A 17467-nucleotide genomic window follows, 5' to 3' on the forward strand; every position below is an offset into this window, starting at 1 on the left:
CTGGCTCAGGCAGCAAGTGTTGCCCACCCCACCCTGGGAGCACTGAGTTAAAATGGCGCTCGTCTCTGGAGGGACAGGCTGGAAGGTGCAGCAGAGCTGAGATTGTCCACCTTGATATTAAGGGCTTGGCACAGAGGAGGCACCTAAGAAAGGTGCGCCTTTTAACTATTGCTTAATTATTACCCTTGTCATTAGTAAGGCCAGAGTGTGTGATACCTGAACGTGCTGAGAGGGTGCCTCAATGGTACCCCGGCCAGGCGACCATGACCTGAGGCAGGATGGGGTGTGGAGGGCAAGAACAAGCCCCACCTCTTGCCAGACTCCACAAGTGTTTCCAATTGCTGGAAGAGTGGGCTCTGCTCACAGAATTATCCCTCTCCCCCACCTTTTTTTTTTTTTTTTTTAGCTTCTGCTCTTTCCAGCCCGGCTTGAAGGGGAAAGGCGTCCCAGAGGATTCCCTCAACCTAAGGTAAGGAGGCGGGGCTGCGTCAGCCGAGCCTTCTGACCTGGTCTGGCCCTGCTCTGATGTCCCTCATTCACCTGATAGTGTTCAAGAGAATTCATGCAAAGAGCGTCTGTTTGCTCCCCCTTTATTTCCTTTCTCCTGTCCCCATACATCCTTCTTCCTGCTCCAAAGTCCTTCTGCCAATTCAACCTCTAAGAACAGATTTGATGTCCCATGTGCTCTGTGGCTTTTTCACACAAAAATGGCAGGACACAGCTCTTGGCCTGTGGTGGTTGGAGCCAGTTGGCCAAGAGGGATGTTGACCCATGCCCAGCTGGGGGTCAGGCCCTCATGTGGGGGCAGGTGCAACCCCAGGTCTGCCTTCATATACCCAGAGGCTCTGAATGCTCAGAAACTAAGCCGATGTGTGATGGTGTGCTGATCAGATACTAATTTATGAATCTGTAAAAGGGGGAACCATTCCCAACACTTGAAATGCTACGACCTATCCAGGGCCCTCTTTACAAGCACCCAGTTCTCTGAAGAGCCAATTCAGGGTCAGCAGGAGCTTTGTTTATATTAGGAATGAGAATATCAGAAGAAGAAGGGGGCTGCAGGCGGGGGGAGGGGAGGAGTATCTCTAGGAGTGGTATTCAGAATATTTATAAGTATGGAATAGGTACCACAATGCATCCAAAATTATCTATTGATATCTTATTATGTGCTTATTATATGTGGTGCTTGCTGCTTCACAGAGCAGTAAACAAAATAATCAAAAAGCCCTCTGATCTTATTGAGTTTACATTTTCATGAGGGCAAAAGAGAGTGAACAATTTAAATGAGTAAAATATAAAGTATACTAGATAATGATAAGTATGAAGAAGAAAAAATATAGTAGATAAAGATGGGGATTGGAATCTTGAATGGGCCAGTGAGGGAAGCCCTCACCAAGAAATAACTTTTTAATTAAGACTTGGACAAAGTGGGGGAAAGCAACGCAGATAACTGGGGAACGAGCGTTTCTGGCTGAGGGAGCAGCACGTGCAAAGGTCCTGTGGGGGAATCATGGTTGGCATGGTCAAGGGCAGAGTGGTTGGGGTAGAGACAGTTAGTGGGAGGGAGGTGAGAGAGTCACATGTAAGCCTTGGGGTCATGGTAACGGCTTTGGCTTTTACTCTGAAGAAATGCAAAGCATTGGAGGGTTTTGAGCAGAGAAATGATGGGACCTGACTTATATTTTTAAAAAATCTCTCTGCCGTGTCAAGAAGGGTCATAGTAGGTCCAGGGCAGAAGCCGAGAGCCAGTTAGGAGTCTGCTGCATTCACCCAGGTTAAAAATGATGGTGGCTTGGACTAGGGAGATGGCTGCAAAGAAGGTGTGTAGTGGGCGGTTATGGACCTGTTTTGAAGATACGTCTGAAGGAATCTGGTGACAAATCAGGTGTAGGATATGTGTTTGAGAGAGAGGACTTAGGATCAGACCAAAGGATTCAGAGCAATTGGAAAATGAAATGGGAATGTGGTGGATATCAGGAGTTGTGTTTTGAACATGTTCGTTTCAAGATGCTTGACAGACCTCTAGGTGGAGAAGTCATGTAGGCAACTAGATGTATTATGGAGTTCAAGGGAGAGGTCTAAGAGAGGCCTGGAATAGTAGTCAAAGCCATGAGACTGGATAAGACCATTCAGAGAATCTGTGCACATGGGAAAGAGTCCCATATGCCATGCCCTGTGCTGTGCCAACATCTAGAAGCCAAAGTGACAGGGAAGAACCAGCAACAGAGATTAGGAAGGAGTAGCCAGAGAGGTAGGAGAAACTGTGGATGTGGGAGATATCCTGGAAGCTGTGTAGAGTGTTTCAAAGAGGGAGTGTTCAGCTGTGTTGCTGAAATGCTGTGGATGGGCCAAGTAAGGTAAGGACTGAGAAATGAACATTGAACTTTGTAATATGGAAGTCATTGATGACTTTGAGAAGACCAGTCAAAGTGAACAGCAGCAGCAGAGGTTCCCTGCTGTGCAGATATTAACCCTTGAGTTGACAGATTGTGGGGAAGTCCACTGGGCAGCAGTGGGTCACTGGAGGTGGGATGGGGGAATGGCAGTTTACCAACTGGAATGGAATATTTCAATTGTGCGTATCAGCTGAATATCAGCCCTGTGTTCTCATACTGCTTATGTTCCATATAAGCCTTGATATCCACAATTGGACTTCTCAGCACTTACAGTGCAAGTGGGATAAAACCTCTCTAAACTACCTGAAGCAGAAAAGAGGACTCATCACTTCACACACCTGAAAATGTCGGGAAAGATCTAGTTGCAGATGTAATGGATCTCCAGGCTCAAGTAGGTCTACAGGAAGCAATATTCTCCATCTCTTAGCAAGGATTTCCCCTGGGCTGGCTTTGTCCTCAGCAGGCTTTCCCAGCCCTACAGCATCAATGCCTCCAACAGCTCCAGGCTTAGAGTTAACCAGCTAGGGATCCTAGCACACGGGGAGTGGGGATGCTCCACCCCAGTGGTTTCAGCAACAGTCTCAGACCTGATTTTCATGTGCCCATCCCAGAACTAATAACAGCACTTTCATGGGCCAGTTCTGGGTGGCATGTCCACCCAGTTCTGGGGGTGGGGTCAGGCCCACCAACAACATAGAACAGATTGAGGGGAGGGTAGTTCCCCATGAGAACCAAGGTGCTATTATCAGAAGAGGGTGAATAGTGATATGTCCACAAACCAGGCAGCCACCACTGCCCCAAACAGGGAGCACTCTTAAGAGCCACAGGTCTGGTGGGCTGCACGTCCTCATTCTCTCTCCCCAGAGAAGTACAGCATCCACTGTGACACAGATTGCTTCACTGGGCCCTGTTTGTCTCTCATATCACCCTCTTATAAATGTTATGTGAAGTTACTCAGCAACCATGTGGCTGTGCCCATGGCTGTGAGCAGCACTTGTCCATTTCTGCTCTATTGTGTTCAGAGTCTTGGGGGTGCTTTGCCCTAACAATGCAAACTTTCATTCCCCGACCTCAGGATAGTGTGGGGAGAGGGGCAAACAGAGGGGAGAATAGCAGAAGAGGATCTCAACTGTAGTTATGGCCACGAAGGTGGGGTAGGTGAAAAGATGGCTACCAGGTGGTGGGAAGATGACTCTCTGGCCTAGAGAATCAGACGTTTGTCAGTCATTCCTCACTCACCCCTTGTGATAGCCCAGGCACCAAGCTGGGTGTCAGTCTGCACCTGTGGGACTGCTGGGCCCACTGCTGGCTTTATTTCCATTGCATTTATTTTTTCCCACGGTAGCCATCTTAGCCCATGGAAGCAGGTTCTATCAGGGCCATTCTGTGTGCTACCTGGGGTAGTCCTAGCCCAGCTCCAAGCATGGAGGCCTGTGGGAAGAATTCTGGGGTCAATTGAGAACAGCGCATGGTGCTCCAGAGAAATGCTAATATAAGCTCCTGGAAGGAGAACCTTAATAAAACGAGGAAGCCACTGGTCCTAGGCTCTGAGGTGACCCAGGCAGGCCAGCGCCCGTGGTGACAGTGTCCTACAATAGTCAGCTGTGGGCTCTGAGATTACACTGACTTGGGCCGGAGCAGGGGTTCAATACATTGTGATCCCTTTGCCTTATTTTAGAATCACCTGCTGTCTTTTAGGCATTTTCATGGAACAATCAACCAGAAACAGGCACTGTCCATGCTCTCAGCTCTTTTGTGTCTCTTATTTCCAGCCCTCCTCTCACCAGCCTGCGTGGCTTTAGGAGCTCCAGGCTGGCAAGTACTGACCACCAGCCATGGGAGGGCTTGACTGCCATTGTCAAGTACATGGGATGAATCTGACCATTTTCTACTTGAATCTCCAGGGCAATGCCCTGTCCATAGAATGCATCTCGAAAACATTTATCTCTTTGTTGGGTTCCTTGAGTGAGCACTAGCTCCTCTTCTTTGAAGGAGAGGAGTGTTCTGTCTGAGGGATCTCATTGGCACAAGATGCTCGGCCTGGGCTATAGGTTCTGGTGTCTTCAGCCTCCACAGCCCTTGATGACTGATTCGGACCCTCTGTGCGCCATCCACCCTCAGGCCTCCCTTCCCACATAAGAATGAGAGCTTTCAGGTACCAGAGCTTTGCCAACAATTCCAGTGACAATGTTTGCCTCCATAACTGTAGACCAAGGAGGCTCCGGGCCTAGATCCTAAGTGGGAAATGATTGCAGAGCCAGGGTGAACCTGGGATGGATAATATATTTTGTGTCACTTCCTGGTATCAGGCTAGGCCATTCTGAAGGCAACATTTGTCATGATCAGACATACTGTGGGGTGCAACTGTCTGCTAGTCTACAGCGGCCTCTAACACAGAGCCACCTGGAGACCACAGACAAGCACCTGATGGCTAGGAAGCTCCCTGGTGTTAGACACAGGCAGGATCTGCTGAAATGGGAAGGGACCATTGGAAAACTAAAACAGCACCTGAACTGTTCATGACCATGCCTAAAACTGGAAAATTCACATGTGAGCAGACACACACATTGCTGTTGCTAGCTGCTCTCAAGTTGGTCCCTAACTCATGGCAAAACCGTGTACAACGGGGTTAGACCATTGTGGTCCATAGGGTTTCCATTGTCTAATTTTCAGAAGTAACTTGCCAGGCCCTTTTTCCTAGTTCATCTTAGTCTGGAAGCTCCGCTGAAGCCTGTTCAGCATCATAGCAACACTGAAGCCTCCCATGACAGGTGCTGGCTGTGCTTGAGGTACATTGACCGGGAGTGTTGCCCTTAGACATGCTTGTACCCTTCCAAAAGGGTTGAAAACAGCTTCAAAATTAAATACAACGTACAATAATCCTTTAAAAATTACCGAGAAACCTCTTTAAAGCAGAAAACAATAGATGTTATCAGGTACCAGAAATGATGCAGTTACTCTAATTGTCCTGAAACTAAGAAAAAATAATCATGTGGGGTTACATCACTTTCCTGTGAAAGATAAAGGGAAACAGGTTTTTCTTCTGAGATTTGTTTCTAGAACATACTTTCTCTTGGTACTGAATATCAAATTTGTTCTTGTCTAAAGGATGCTGTTGTTGTTAGGTGCCGTCAAGTCGGTTCCGACTCACAGTGGCCCTATAGGACAGAGTAGAACTGCCCCATAGGGTTTCCAAGGAGCAACTGTCTGAAGGATAGTGGGCAAAAAGGAAGGCAATTTCCTTCTTACAAAATATGCAGACGAGTGCCACAGAATGTGATTTTCTGCATCAGCTCTCTGTGAAAGTGGGGTTAACTTCTGGACTTATTTCTGTACGGATGTACCTTTGGAAAGCTGGTGTGATCTGGCTTAATTATATTGCTTCTCAATGATCGTAGTTCATATGGAGCCTACAGTTTAGAAACCTCAGAGAAATTCAAGGCTGGGATGTCCCCCCTCCTCAATCTCTGGAGCCCACAGCACACCCTGGGCAGTGAGCTAGAGAGCACCCTTCCAAAGCCTTGTCCACGGACAAGGCCTAGAGTGCCGACCCACCGTGTTACAGAGTCAAAGGGCCCCTGCTCTGGGGGAAGCTTTGGGAGTGACGGCACTTGTATTCTGGGCCTGATTATAACTAACCCAGCTGCTGTCAAATCAGTTCTGACTCATGGCGCCCCCTTTGTGTCAGAGCAGAACTGTGCTCTATAGGGCTTTCAGTAGCTGATTGTGAAGAAGCGGATCACCAAGCCTTTCTTCCAGGTGCCTCTGGGTGGACTCGAGCTGCCAATCTTTCAGTTAGCAGGCAAGTACGTTAACTGTTTACACCACCCAGGGACTCCTGCTTGTAACTAGGAGTTTGTAACTCCTGAGATATAATGGTTAGAATGAAATTAATTTTTTGGCACAAAGTTCTACAGCTGAGTGTTTTCAGGATTTATTATTTCTATCTGACTCAACGGCACTGGGTTGGGCTGGGTTTTATTATAGTTTATCTTTGAAAAGTAATAAAAGAGAATTTTTAAAAAATAAAAAAATCAGCTATAAGGAACTTTGAAATTCTCATAAGAAGAATGCTCAGCCTCAATTAGCAGCCTCCTCCTCCTTGAAGTACACCGTGCACAGCGAAGAGGTAAAATGTCGAGTAAACTCACCCCGTTTCCACCCCTTCCATCCCACGCCCCAGAGTCCCTGAAGTACCACTGTGCACAGCGAAGAGGTAAAAAGTCGAGTAAACTCACCCCCGTTTCCACCCCTTCCATCCCATGCCCCAGAGTCCCTGAAGTACCACTGTGCACAGGGAAGAGGTAAAATGTCGAGTAAACTCACCCCCGTTTCCACCCCTTCCATCCCACGCCCCAGAGTCCCTGAAGTACCACTGTGCACAGGGAAGAGGTAAAATGTCGAGTAAACTCACCCCCGTTTCCACCCCTTCCATCCCACGCCCCAGAGTCCCTGAAGTACCACTGTGCACAGGGAAGAGGTAAAATGTTGAGTAAACTCACCCCCGTTTCCACCCCTTCCATCCCACGCCCCAGAGGGTAGCACTGTTGACCTCTGGGAGGACAGAAGTCTGTAATGGTCGTGATGACTGGTCAAGACAACTTTAGCTCCATAACTAAGTGGAGAGATGTGCCCCTTTGGCTTCTTGGTAAAGCAAAGCCTGGGGGTGCGGCTGTGGGGACGTCTCCACCCATGCCTTTAAGAGCAGGAGTGACAGAGCTGGAGGGGAGTGGAGCAGCCTGGTGGGGCACAGACACAAATGCTAAAACAACAGCTTTTCACACATACACTTCACCTTGCTGCGAGCGCCAGAGCCAGTGACCTGCAGCCAGCTCTTCCCAGGTCCTGCTCGGATCTCAGGTTCTGGTCCCATTCCCCATGTTACTCCTTGTCTGTCTTGCCCTACGAGACCCGCAGCTCCTCTCAGCTCTACCTTAGCCAGACCCATGTCCAGGCCGGAGCCTGCCTCAATCCCTGTTCTCTGCACCCAGTCTGTCCGTTTCCCTTCCTCTCCATCCAGCTGTGTTGCTTCCATAGCCACGTTGTTCCGCACCACCATACTGGTGTGAAAGAACATGGCCATGAACGGAGGAAAGAAGAATTCAGCAACACGCTGGTTCAAGGGTCCCCCACCCCACCTGTGCCTAGCCACCTACAGAAGACCTGAACAGGGATAGAGAAGCTGTACATTCTTCTTACTTTTTTTTAAATCATTTTAACATCTTTCTCAGGAATCTGCAAGGAAAAGATTGATCTAGATAATTTTAGATTAGCTCAGTGAGCTGAGCTTAAAGTGCTCTTTCTCCAAAGATGCCTTAATTCTTCCGGACCCTTCAGGAAGTGCAGCTCTGGGTCGACCGGGTATGTTAGGGTCTCACTTCAGACAGTGCAGCTCTGGGTCGACCGGGTGTGTTAGGGTCTCACTTCAGACAGTGCAGCTCTGGGTCGACCGGGTGTGTTAGGGTCTCACTTCAGACAGTGCAGCTCTGGGTCGACCGGGTGTGTTAGGGTCTCACTTCAGACAGTGCAGCTCTGGGTCGACCGGGTACCTTAGGGTCTCACTTCAGACAGTGCAGCTCTGGGTCGACCGGGTGTGTCAGGGTCTCACTTCAGACAGTGCAGCTCTGGGTCGACCGGGTGTGTTAGGGTCTCACTTCAGACAGTGCAGCTCTGGGTCGACCGGGTGTGTTAGGGTCTCACTTCAGACAGTGCAGCTCTGGGTCGACCGGGTGTGTTAGGGTCTCACTTCAGACAGTGCAGCTCTGGGTCGACCGGGTGTGTTAGGGTCTCACTTCAGACAGTGCAGCTCTGGGTCGACCGGGTGTGTTAGGGTCTCACTTTAAGCTTGACTTTTGTGTTGTTAGTTGCCTTGGAGTTAGTGCCAACTCATGGTGACCCCACTTACAACAGAATGAAATGCGGCCTGATTCTCTACCGTCTTCTGAGTTGTTGGTATTCTTGAGTCTATTATTGCAGCCACTGTGTATTTTGAGTGTCTTGCAATTTAGGGGGCTCATCTTCCAGCACTGTATTGGACAATCCATAGAGTTTTCATTTCATTGTTTAATATTTGGGAGTAGATTGCTACGCCCTTCCTCCTAGTCTAAGTCTAACCAAACCAAACTCACTGCTATCACGTCAATTCTGACTCATAGCGACCCTACAGGACAGAGTAGAGCTGTCCCATGGGGTTTCCTAGGAGTGGCTGGTAGATTTGAACTGCCGGCCTTTTGGCTGGCAGCCAAAGGTTTAACCAGTCTTAGCTTAGTGCCTCATGGATTAGCACTTGGCAGATGTACAAGAATCTGTTGATTGCTACATCTAGGTGGTACAATTTTTTTTTAAGTTTTTAATTAAAAATAGTTATAGATTTACAGGAGGTTGTAAGAAGAGTACAGAGAGGCTCCATGTACCTTTCACTTAGTTCCTCCAAATGTTTATATCTTATGTAGCTCTAGTACAATATTAAAACCAGGAAAGTGGCATCAGTACAATATGCTTGTATAGTTCTTTATGTTATTTTGTCACGTGTATATCCATGTAATCACCACCACAGTCAACATACAGAACTATTTTATCACTTCAAAAATATCTCTGGTACTACCCCTTTAAAGCCACACCCACTCCTTGCCACCCCCCACTGTTCCTCACCCTCGCAACCACTAATCTCTATAATTTTATCATTTTGAGTATGTTATATAAGTGGAGTCATAAAGCATGTGACATTTGAAGGTTGGTCTTCTTACTGAGTGTAATGCCCTTGGATACATCCAAGTTGTTGTGTATTTCAATAATATGCTCCTTTTTATTAGTGAGTAGTATTCCACAACATAGATTTACTACAGTATTTACCCATTTAGGGACATTTGGGTGTTTCCATTTAGGGGGCATTTACAAATAAAGTACACCATTTACATTTAGCAAATTATCGATGTTATAATATGATTAATATGTTATAATTTTCTCTATATTCGTTAAGAACTACATAAAATATTTCCCAAAATCATTTCCACACACGGATGGCCTAAGACAAAGAGAAGCAAAGTGAACTGGAGAAGCAAGTCAGTGGCTTGGCTAGATCAGAGAGCCTGGACCAGAGTGTTCCCCTGGCCACACTTTGTCTTCTAATTGAGGGCTTCTCCTCTGCAGAGCCGTTCATTCATGTGAATCTTCAGTTTTTGCCATACACTACTCTAGGGAGTTGACTGAGAACCTGGGAAATGGAGACACAAGAAGCTGAGGCACTTGTTCCAAGCATCAGACACAAAACACAAGCAGAGGCAGAGGTCACATCCACACTGGGGTCACCAGGATCACAGTCGACTTTCAGAAAGGGCAGTAATTGGGTTAGCATGAATAGGGATTTTGTTCTATTTGAGGATAGAGAAACTCCGTGGTTTTCCAATGAAGTATTGATAGGCTTAATACAATTCCAGTAGGTAAGGTTGACCATGGTGTTTTAGAGCATTTATCTTTCCAGAAAAGGAAATAAAATGCAGGAGATGATTCCTTACTGGTCTCTATCTCCAGCTGTTGCTTCATCCTACTGCCAGGGTTTCCTTGCTAAAAAGATGTTGAACTAAAATTTATTCTGTATAAGTCAAAACCCAAATTATAAGTCTTGATGAAGTTAAATGCATTTAAAACCTCTTCTTAAGACATTGCTAAAAGAATGAAAGCACCTAGATGAAGGATGGCAAATAAATTTCATCTTGCATACCAACCAATCAATTGATAGAAATCCTGGGGAGCTTCCTGGAGAAGGACTTTGAGTATGAGACCTGATCCAGTGGGAAAATGTGCTGAGATGGGAGTGGAGGGACAGACCCAGAATCCAAACCAAGACCCTTCTCAGATATACAGGTGGGATCTGAACCAGAATCTTAGTGCCTATTATTTAATGATTCTTTTGAATGACCAAGAAGGGCACATTATTTCTAAAGAAGAAAGTGTCTCAAGTTGAAGGAACTGAAGTGGATATTATCCAAATAAGTGACCACAACTCTGTGTCTTGATCACATGCCCTTGAATGGATTCAGCCCCTCTTGGATCAGAGATGAAGCAGCTAAAATGGGAGGATAGCTACCCAATGGACATGTGCAAGGCCCAATGTACAAATGGTGACCCCTGAGCCAGAGAAAGCACTTCACTGACATGGTTGTTCCATTAATCTTCAGAAAATCTTCTGATAAATCACTTCCGATATTAAATGAAGATAAAAATATAAAGGATAATAATGCTGGCAAGGATTCAGTAAATCTGGTTCTCCAATATACTCCTGGTAAATATATAAATTTGTTTAAACCTTTTATAAGCTACTTAATGTCAGATCAAAAACATGAAAAAAATCATACTTTTCAACAAAATATTTTCCATAATGCAACTATACTAAGGAAATAATAGTTAAAAAGGTTTTACTCATGCAGGTTCTCATCACGAATTATTTCTATTGGTGAAAAATTAGAAACAACTTAAAGTTTCAACAGCAACTTAGAGTATCCATAAGAATAACTACCTTGCAGATGTATTAAAATATGGTTATTAAAAGCATAGCCTGTATGTAGATCAAGGGGCAGTTGTTCAAAGAGAGCAAGGGGATACTGCATGGTTTAAAGTCAGGAAAGGTGTGTGTCAGGGTTATATCCTTTCACTGTACCTATTCAATCTGTATGCTGAGCAAATAAACCGAGAAGCTGTACTGTTTGAAGAAGAACGGGGTATCAGGATTGGAGGAAGACTCATTAACAACCTGCAATATGCAGATGACACAACCTTGCTTGCTGAAAGTGGAGATAACTTGAAGCACTTACTGATGAAGATCAAAGACCACAACCTTCAGTATGGATTATACCTCAACATAAAAAAACAAAAATCCTCACAACTGGACCAATAAGCAACATCATGATAAATGGAGAAAAGATTGAAGTTGTCAAGGATTTCATTTTACTTGGATCCACAATCAACAGCCATGGAAGCAGCAGTCAAGAAATCAAAAGATGCATTGCGTTGGGCAAATCTGCTACAAAATACCTCATTAAAGTGTTGAAAAGCAAAGATGTCACCTTGAAAACTAAGGTACACCTGACCCAAGCCGTGGTATTTTCAATCACATCATATGCATTCGAGAACTGGACAATGAACAAGGAAGACTGAAGAAGAATTGACACCTTTGAATTACGGTGTTGGTGTAGAATATTGAATATACCATGGACTGCCAAAAGAACGAACAAATCTATCTTAGAAGAAGTGCAACCAGAATGCTCCTTAGAAGCAAGGATGGCGAGACTCCTTCTTACATACTGTGGACAAGTTATCATGCGGGATCAGTCCCTGGAGAAGGACATCATGCTTCGTAAAGAACAGGGTTAATGAAGAAGCGGAAGACCCTCGAGAAGATGGATTGACACAGTGGCTACAACAATAGGCTCAAGCATAACAACGATTGTGAGCGTGGTGCAGGACTGGGCACAGTTTCGTTCTGTTGTGCATAGGGTCGTTATGAATCAGAACCAACTCGACGGCACCTACCAACAACAATTAAGAGCATGTAAAAATATGGGCTTAAAAGTGGGGAGAAAGAATGACATAAATGCTGTAATTTTAACTACATGTAAAATGTAGTTAAAATTATACACAGAAAAATAGCTAGTAAGGGAAGTCTTCCAGTATTTTAGCTGGCTTAAAATGTAGAATCATAGATACTTTAAGCTACTATATTTAAAACTAAATTATGATTTTCTTTCTTTTATGATGGAAAATATTTAATAAAGAGAAAACAACTAAAATGGTGAATTTGAGTATCTTCATTGACTTTAGATATATGGTAGAATTGTCACAGCTAAGCATTGCACAGGAAAATAAGCAATGAGGAGTGAAGAAATTAAGTGTTATGTCTACTATGGTTTACAATGTTAAAAAAAAAAAAAAAGAAAGAAAAAAAGATAATTCCACTGAACTGTTGGATTCCTTTCGTTGTTCTTCCATTGACTGCTGTAAAACTTGCTACCAACATGAGAAAGTCCATGACATTAGGAAGAAAGAAAAAAAAGAAAGAAAAAGCACAGTTGGAACCAAAATGGCAGAATAAGAAGCTCTACACTCCTGTCCTCATACGGAAAAATTGAAGAAAGTACTAGGCTTCTCAGAAATCCAGTGAACAGTTGGGGAGTCACAGCAGCTGGGCAAAGCCTTGTCAGAATGGTAGGAAGACTCCGAGACTCTTTTTTTTTTTTTTCAACATTGGCTTGTGCACCACCCCTGCTCCCACTCAGCAGCTGACTTGAAGTATCAGTGCATTTCCAGGTTGGGATTTAGTCTCTGGTTTTGGAGTGAACAGGTCACACCTTATTAGCAAAGTATGGTGTTTGCCTGTTCAAATCAGTTGAGTGACAGTCTAAAGGATTGTAGCAAAGCACCTATCTGTTTCATCCATTTTGGTGGTCACTCAGGGTGGAAGAGCAGTAGACATAGTCTGAGGCATTGTAAGGGAAACTGAGGAGTCTGTGCCTGCCTGGAGCAAAAGAGGATAATTGAGATACTAGGGTCAAAACCCCAGGGAGAGGATTTCTTTGAGAAACTATGGCATTTAAGGGCAGCCAAGTGTGTATAATTTGGAGAGCTACACATATGCTCAGGGCAATACCATACCCATAAAGGCCTGAGGTAATCCTAAACTTTATCCTTTGGTGGATTGTTTGGCTCAGTGTAAGCCTGGCTAAGGATTGTCCCAGGACAGAGCCATTCTACAAAGACTGCAAAAAGTGTTTTGTTTTGTTTTTTTCCAAATGTTTTTTCTTTCATTTGTTTCTGCAAAAATAGTTTGGAAAGTTACTAAGCTAACAGATTCCCACACCTCCAACAATGGAAAAAGAGAGGAAAGTACAAAGGGAGAGAAAGAAAGAAAAAGCATCTAGCAAACCTTGAGGAAGGAGGTGGACCCTCGTTCTAGAGTTTCCACATTATACAATTCAAATGTCTTCTTTTCAACAAAAACAAACAAATAAACACAACACATGCAGGAAAACAGGGAAGGATGACCCAAAGGGACAAAATTAATTGACAGAAACCATCCTTGAGGAAGATGAGACACTAGACTGACTAGACTTTAAAACAGCTGCTTTAGATATATGCAAAGAGCTTAAGGAAAACACAAAGAATTAAAGAGAATCAAGAGAACAATGTATGAACAAAATGAAAAGAGAGAAAATATAAAAAATAAAATAAATTCTGAAGCTGAAAAGTACAGTAACTAAAATTAGAATTCACTAGAGGGATTCAGCACCATATTTGAGATAACAGAAGAAAGATTGAGTGAACTTGAAGGTAGAACAACTGAAATTATCCAGTCTTAAGAATAGAAAGAAAAAAGAAAACTAAAGAAAGACCAAGAGACCTGGGGGACATCATTATGCAGACCAATATACAGATTATGGGAGTTCCAGAAGAAGTGGAGAAAAAGAAAGGGAGAGAAAGAATATTTGAAGGAATAATGACCAGAAACTTCCCAAATTTGATGAAGAGCATGAATGTTCACATACCAGAAGCTCAATGAACTCTGAGTAGCCAAAGCACAAGGAGATCCATGTTAAGACACATGACAGTCGAACTTCCAAAAACCAGAGATAGAGAATCTCAAAAGCTGTAAGAGAAATGCAAATAATCACATACAAGGGAGCCCACATAAGACAAGGTGTCAGTTTCTCCTCAGAAACCATGGAGCCCAGAAGGTAGTGGGATAATATACTAAAAGTGTTGAAAGGAGAAGGAAAAAAAAAATCCCTGTAACTTAAGAATCATGTACCCAGCAAAACTGTCCTTCAAAAATGAGAATGAAATGAAGACATTCCCAGATAAACAAAAGCTGAGAGTTTGTTACTACCCAACCTTCCCTAAAAGAAATGCTAAAAAGTTGTCCAGTTTGGAAGGAGAGGACACTGGATATAAACTTAAAAAAGCTGTATGAAAAAATAAAGACCTTTGGTAAAAATAATTTCAAAAGCAAATACAAAGGTCAGTTTTGCTGCTTTTTTTTGGCGTGTAATTGTATTATGTTCTACATGATACAAAAGACAAAAGCAAAAATAATAGTTATAAAATAATGGTACTGGGCACATAATATATAAAGATATAATTTGTGATATCAGTATCATAAAGGGAATGGTATATGAACAGTGTTTTTGTATGATATCAAAGTAAAGTTAGTATCAATTTAAATTACATTGTTAGAAATTTAGGTTGGGTAACATAATCCCCATGGTAACCACAAAGTAAATTTTTAAAGAAATATACACAAAAGGAAATGAGAAGGTAATGAAAATTATTCACTGTAAAAAATCAACTAAACACACAACGTGTAAGCATTTTAGGAAATAAGGTACACAAAATGTACAAGACACACAGAAAACAAATGGTAAAATGATAGAAGTCATTCTTTATTGGTAATTACTTTAAATGTGAATGGATTGAACTCTCCAATTAAAAGGCACAGATTGACAGAATGGGTAAGAAAACATGACCCAACTATGTTCTGTCTACAAGAGATTCATTTTAAATTAAAAGGCATGAATTTTAAATCAAAAGACACAAATAGGTTGAAAGTGAAAGGATGGAAAAAATATTTCATGCAAATAAAAAACAGAAGAAAGCTCAGGTGGTTATATTAATATCAGACAAAATAGACTTCAAGTAAAAAAACTGTCATAAGAGACAAAGAGAGACAGGATATACTGATGAAGGAATCAATTAATCAAAAAGAAATAACTGTTATAAATACACCAAGCAACAGAGCCCCAAAATTTGTGGAGCAAACACTGTCAGGACTAAAGGGAAAAATAGACAGTTCAACATTAATAGTTGGAGACTTTGATACACCACTTTCAATAATGTAGAACATCTAAAAAGACCGATAAGGAAAGAGAGTACCTGAACGACACTATAAACCAACTAGATCTAACAGATATTTATAGAACACTCCATCCAGCAATAGCAGAATATACATTCCTCTCTAGTGCACATAGATCATTCTGCAGGATAAACCATATATTTGGTCACAAAACAAGCCTCAATAAATGGAAAAACACTGAAATCCTGCACAGTATCTTCTCTGGCCATAGTGGAATGAAACTAGAAATCAATAATAGAAGGAAAATTGAAAATTTCACAAAAATGTGGAAATTAAACAACACACTATTAAAGAACCAATTATTCAAAGAAGAAATCACAGGGGAAATTAGAAAATACTTAGACACGAAGTACAACACACCAAAACCTACGGGATGCAGCAAAGGCAGTACTCAAAGAGAAATTCATAGCTTTGAATGCCAACATTAAAAAAGAAGAAGGATCCCAAATCAATTAACTAACTTTACACCTTGAGAAACTAGAAAAGGAAGGGCAAATGAAGCCTAAAGCAACCAGAGAAAGGATATAATAAAAATTAGAGCAGAGATAAATAGAGAATAGAAAAGTAATAGGGAAAATCGAGGAAACCAAAGGTTGTTTCTCTGAAAAGATAACCTAACTGACAGATCTCCAACTACACTGACAAAGAAAAAAGATGCTAGAAATGAAGTGGTGACATTACTACCAATCTTACAGAAAAAAAAGAAAAAAAGACTATTATAAGAGAATGCTATGAACTATTGTAGGCCAACAAACTAAATAACCTAGATGAAATGGATAAATATCTAGAAACTCAAAAACTATCTAAATTGACTCAAGAAGTAGAAAATCTTAACAGACCAATAACACATGAAGAAACTGAAACAGTAATCAAAAACCTCCCAACAAAGAAAAGTCCAGGGCCAGATGGCTTCACTGGGAAATTCTAAAAATCATTTAAAGAAAAGTCAGCACCATTCTTCTCAGACTCTTCCAAAAATAGAGGAGAAGGAAATACTTCCTAATTCATTTTATGAGGCCAGCATTATTCTGATACCAACGCCAGATAAAGATACTGCAAGGAAAGAAAACCACAAACCAACATCCTTATGAACAGAGATGGAAAATCCTCAGCAAAATACTAGCAAACAGAATACAACAGCATATTAAAAGGATTATACACCATGACCGAGTGGGATTTATCCCAGGAATGCAAGGATGGTTCAACATAAGAATCAGTAATAAATCAATGAAATATACCACGTAGGCATATGTGGAAGCAAAGGGGGGAAAATGATCATCTCAACTGATGAACAAAAGGCATTTGACAAAATCCAACATAATAAAAGTACACAGTGGTGAAAGACTGAAAGCTTTCCATGTAAGATCAGGAAGAAGACAAAGATGCCTGCTTTTACCACTCCTATTTAACATTATCGTGGAAGTCCTAATAAGAGAATTATTAGGCAAGGAAAAAAAAATTAAAAGGCATCCAAATCAGAAAAGAAGTAAAACTATCACCATTCACAGATGACATGATCCTATGTATAGAAAACCCCAGAGACTCCTTCAGAAAGCAGCTAGAGCTAATGAATGAATTCAGCAAAGTGTCAGGGTACAAAGTCAACACGAAGAAATCAGCTGTGTTTCTGTACACTACCAAGTACATCATCATCTGTAGAATGTACGATTCTTTAGAAAGTTAAACATAGAATTACCATAAAAAAAAACCCAGTGCCATTGAGTCGATTCCAACTCAGGGCGACCCTATATATGACCCACCGATTCTACTCCTAGGTATACCCAAAAGAATTAAAAGCGGTGACTCGGATACATGTACACCAATGTTTATTGTAGCATTATTTACAATCTTCCAAAGGAAGAACAACCCAGACGTCCACCAACAGATGAGTAGTCAAACAAATAGTAGGCCGTATACCATTGTATGTGGTATGTATATACAATGCAGTATTATTCAGCCACAAAGAGAAATGAAGTTCTGATACATGCTGCCATATGGATGAGCTTTGAAAATGTTATGCTCAGTAAAATGTCAGACACAAAAGGACGAATATTGTATGATCTCTCCTACATGAAATATCTAGAATAGGCAAATGTATCAAGACAAAAAAGATTAATAGTTACCAGAGCTGGGGGGAGGGGGAGATGGGAAGTTAGAAATTAAAAAATAA

General features: G+C 42.4%; 2 protein-coding genes across 11 annotated transcripts in view; one reads left to right on the forward strand and one right to left on the reverse strand.

The window, feature by feature from the left end:
* The window catches only part of WDFY4 (WDFY family member 4), a 410290-nt gene that overhangs the window by 316699 nt on the left and 76124 nt on the right, over nt 1-17467 (forward strand). For all 9 annotated transcript variants that reach the window (XM_049854909.1, XM_049854915.1, XM_049854916.1 and 6 more), the window contains one exon: nt 407-469. In XM_049854909.1, the coding sequence (XP_049710866.1) occupies nt 407-469 (63 nt within the window). The remainder of the gene's footprint in view (nt 1-406; nt 470-17467) is intronic.
* LRRC18 (leucine rich repeat containing 18) overlaps nt 8931-17467 on the reverse strand; it is a 79999-nt gene continuing 71462 nt past the window's right edge. For both annotated transcript variants that reach the window (XM_049854951.1, XM_049854950.1), the window contains exon 3: nt 8931-9609. In XM_049854951.1, the coding sequence (XP_049710908.1) occupies nt 9585-9609 (25 nt within the window). In that variant the 3' untranslated portion in view covers nt 8931-9584. The remainder of the gene's footprint in view (nt 9610-17467) is intronic.

This window comes from Elephas maximus, chromosome 16 (genome assembly GCF_024166365.1).
Source record: "Elephas maximus indicus isolate mEleMax1 chromosome 16, mEleMax1 primary haplotype, whole genome shotgun sequence".
NCBI lineage: Eukaryota > Metazoa > Chordata > Mammalia > Proboscidea > Elephantidae > Elephas > Elephas maximus.